Consider the following 3,899-nt stretch of genomic DNA (forward strand, 5'->3'; position numbering starts at 1 on the left):
ACGTGTAAACTTGTCGTGTGCGCAGGAGCAACCATAATCTCAGTCGGATTGCAGGCATGTCTTGCCGTGGAAGAACAAATCTAACTTCAAACTCGTTTTATCTCAATATTCGTTTGTCAGTCATTGCCAGAACTTTGTCATTTGCTTTTAATTTTAGTTGTGAACTTGATCTTTTTAATGGACTGTATAATGTATTGTACGAGACCTACATTTTTATACTGTCATGATTGTTATCATTTAATTGTTTCTCAGCGAAACGGAGGAATCAGCGAAGCCCCTCCACCCCTGCCCTACCTTGGCGACACCCGTATTCGTACGGCTATCAAGAATATTTCAGACATATAACTCCCAGTTCCTTAAACAGAGCAGCGAAGAGTGAAGGCGGTTCTTAATCGCTCGATACCGTACGGTTTCCGTACGCTCAGAGGCAAGACCTCTGCAGGATCTTGCGCAGGCAATGATGCAAGGGCTGCTTTGCCAGGAATGAAACGACGTCGCTAAATTCTTTTGCAGGGACAGGCCAACATTTCTCCCCAAAGTGGAAGTTATGCCTGTTACTTAAGTGATGTCTAAAACCACAAGCACGCCTGACTCCAGTTTGACATAGTTATAGATGAGATATAGGTTACCATGACATCGGTATTACTGGGTATTACAGGCCAGAGAAAAGCAAATCGCTTCTTGGCCTATGTCCTCAATGCCAAAGTTTAACCTTTTAGAACAATGTTTGTTGGTAGCTTCTCTCTCTCTCTCTCTCTCTCTCTCTCTCTCTCTCTCTCTCTCTCTCTCTCTCCCTAAGTAAATATATGTAAATATAGTGACTTGGAGAGAGAGAGAGAGAGAGAGAGAGAGAGAGAGAGAGAGAGAGAGAAGAGAAAAAGAGAACAAACAACAAGGATGAGGTTGTTGACGCTTAGTCCTTCTCCATCTTAGCTCCGACCCATATATATATATATATATATATATATATATATATATATATATATATATATATATATATATATATATATGTGTATATATATTATACAGTATATATATATATATATATATATATGTGTGTGTGTGTGTGTGTATATATATTATACAGTATATATATATATATAATATATATATATATATATATATATATATATATATATGTCACATCACCATGACATTTGACATACAAACATTAAGCTACAAATGTCGTTTAATATCCAATTAGCGCTATTTCGGGAATATCACAGAAGGGGAATTATAAGTGATAAATAATTTGGTACCTGAGTGACTCGAACACCCGAAAGTACCCACCAACGTTCTAGAACGTTGACTGGAAGTCGTTGGTGGGTACTGTCGGGTGTTCGAATCACTCAAGTACCAAATCATTTAGCACTTCGGTGATAAATAGAGCTAATTGGATATTAAATGACATTTGTATCTTAATGTTTATATATACATATATGTATATACATATATATATATATTATGATAATTGTTACATGTGCACAAACAATCCATAATACTGAAATTACTGAACACATACCGTTGTCGACACAGTCTGGTTCCCGGCTGCTACACCACCAAGCAAGGACGTTAGGAAAGCGACTACCCAAGTCGTCCTCTTCATTGTTCTCTGATGTGGTCTAAACTGTGCAACGAAACGTTACAGTTTTGCAGAGTTTCAAACGTTTACCTTGGAAGTTGGTCAAGAAAAATCACATACATTTAGTCTTATCGAACGGCCTAAAGGAACCACGCGTTTTTATCTATCGACGACGAGAGATGCAATTCGAGCAACAACTCCTTCACATCAGCAGACGTCTCGTGAATGGAAAGGGAGCCGGAGACAGCACGACCCGAGGCTCGCGAAATGATAACTGGATGGAGCCTCTGTGACACAAACGCATCTAACGTTCGGTTCGCCACGCCTCCTCGAGCTGCGATCCGTTGGAGGCTGCATTCGCTATCGCTCCCCTCCCACCTCGAAATCGGCTCCCAGTCCCTAGGAACCACAAGGCTGGTATCTCACTACCTGCAGGAGCAGTCGGTCAGTCGAGCCCCTTCCTCTATCAGCGTGAGGTGAGGGGCGGAGAGACAGAGCGTGTGGGAGGGACGGGACAGGTGTGGGAATTTTTCAGAAGAGGGTCCTCTAATTTGTTGGAACCGCCCTGCTTGGCCGTAGAGACATAAGGGCGTTTTTCGGTGTCATTTTCGCCACCAAAATCGATCTTACGGGGAAGCCTGGTGGAATGTTTCTTTCAGAAACGAGACCTGCTTCAAGGTGAGTATAGGTTTTAATTAAAAGATTATACTGAGAAAAACAAGTCGACAAAAAAGAGAGTTCATTGCGCCACCCCACCTAATAACAAAAACGTTACGATAGCGGAGGTCACGGAATTCAAGTATACTTATTACCAAAGGTTAATACTGGTGAGAATGCCATTCATATAAAAGAGAGTAATGCCCTTTAGGTATGCAGAAATAAGGATTCCAAAGTGTATCAGAAATCGCAAACCACTAGTTTCTTTCTTTTAAAATGGTCCTACACAACGTCTGAGGAATTCTTTTATTCCCTGTTCAACTTATGCTCAATATTTATTCTATTTCTCACCTCCAATTGAGGTTGTAGCTTTTATCGATTCTTGATCTGGAGTTCTTATGCTTTTTGATTCGACTCTCACTGTTCCTTCCTCAACAAGATTTTCCTCAGTCGCTGGGCCCATTTTATCAGGTCATAACCTTCCTTCAAAGTTTTTTTTAATAAAGAGAGATTTCCATCTTGCTTTCAAGGGCCATTCCACAATATCATAATACAATTTTCATCCTAGCTTATTTCAGTGAGCGTGTTGTCATCAAGAGAGATATGTACTCTTCTAAGAACTCATTTCCCCTTAAAAGTTCAGCAACTGAGAACGGCGATTTTCTCTATCATAATGACGTAGGGGCAGTGGGAATATAAAAAGGCGTTTGCAGTCCACCTTCGAAAATTAAAGTATAGGTCAGCTTCAGAGGGTAAATGCAAGATTTTACCTCATCCCTTCGGCCATCTGAATCTTAGCAACTAAAGGTTCTAACAGCAAAAACTACAGGAAGGTACCTCCAAACTTAAAATCTTAACTCTAGGGGGACACCATTAAAAATTCACATATTTTTTTTATGAATCATTAATTGGAGCTATTCTTTCGATTGGCCTCTGTACACCATAACAGTACTATAACTCCACTATTAGACAAAAGTAGACAGCTCTAATTACATCAGTGGAAAGCGCGTCATTTTAGTGTTACAATCCTTTCTGTAACTCACCGTAGATCAGTTCCTGGAAGTCAGTGGAATTTACATCGCTAATCGATTTTGTTTTATGAACTTTAAAATTCTAGGCTCTGAGAGAGAGAAAGAGAGAGATAGAGAGATAAAGAGAGAAAATAAAAGATATCGAAGAATATTATTGCCACTGCCAATCATTATTGGACTTTAAATTTTCTGATCTAGGGCCGCAATATTTTTCTTAAACCTGACTAGTAAAATAAAAAGGCCACTTCGTTTATCCAGAAATGAATAACTGCTTTGTTACGTCAAATCTACAGATCTGGCAAGGCCACGAGAAAAAAAAAAAAGTGTTCTGAAAAAGAATGGACAACAAACTGAAGAAAAAGAACGAACTCGTGAAATAAGCGTAATCATGTAACTTTAGCAATATCGCTTTCACCTCTTAAATGAGGTTAGAATGCTGTGTTTCCCAAATAATAATTCGCTTGTTCTAATTCTTCAAAGATACCTACATATGATAGGATCTTATCTACGTGATAACGGAATACGTGACAGGTCTTCAGGAAATGCATAATGGGTTGCCGGAACTAATGTCCGTAAAAGAGCGAGGAAAGTGGTGCTGCTGACCTTGAGCGTGGTAGTCATTGTTAGCG

General features: G+C 39.5%; 1 protein-coding gene across 1 annotated transcript in view; it reads right to left on the reverse strand.

Annotated features, from left to right (window-relative positions):
• LOC136825002 (MAM and LDL-receptor class A domain-containing protein 1-like) overlaps positions 1-1,994 on the reverse strand; it is a 91,471-nt gene extending 89,477 nt beyond the window's left edge. Inside the window, exon 1 of the mRNA XM_067080999.1 lies at positions 1,523-1,994. Within this exon, the coding sequence (XP_066937100.1) occupies positions 1,523-1,606 (84 nt within the window). The 5' untranslated portion in view covers positions 1,607-1,994. The remainder of the gene's footprint in view (positions 1-1,522) is intronic.
• Positions 1,995-3,899: the final 1,905 nt, after the last annotated feature.

The sequence above is a fragment of the Macrobrachium rosenbergii genome, chromosome 36, assembly GCF_040412425.1.
Source record: "Macrobrachium rosenbergii isolate ZJJX-2024 chromosome 36, ASM4041242v1, whole genome shotgun sequence".
NCBI lineage: Eukaryota > Metazoa > Arthropoda > Malacostraca > Decapoda > Palaemonidae > Macrobrachium > Macrobrachium rosenbergii.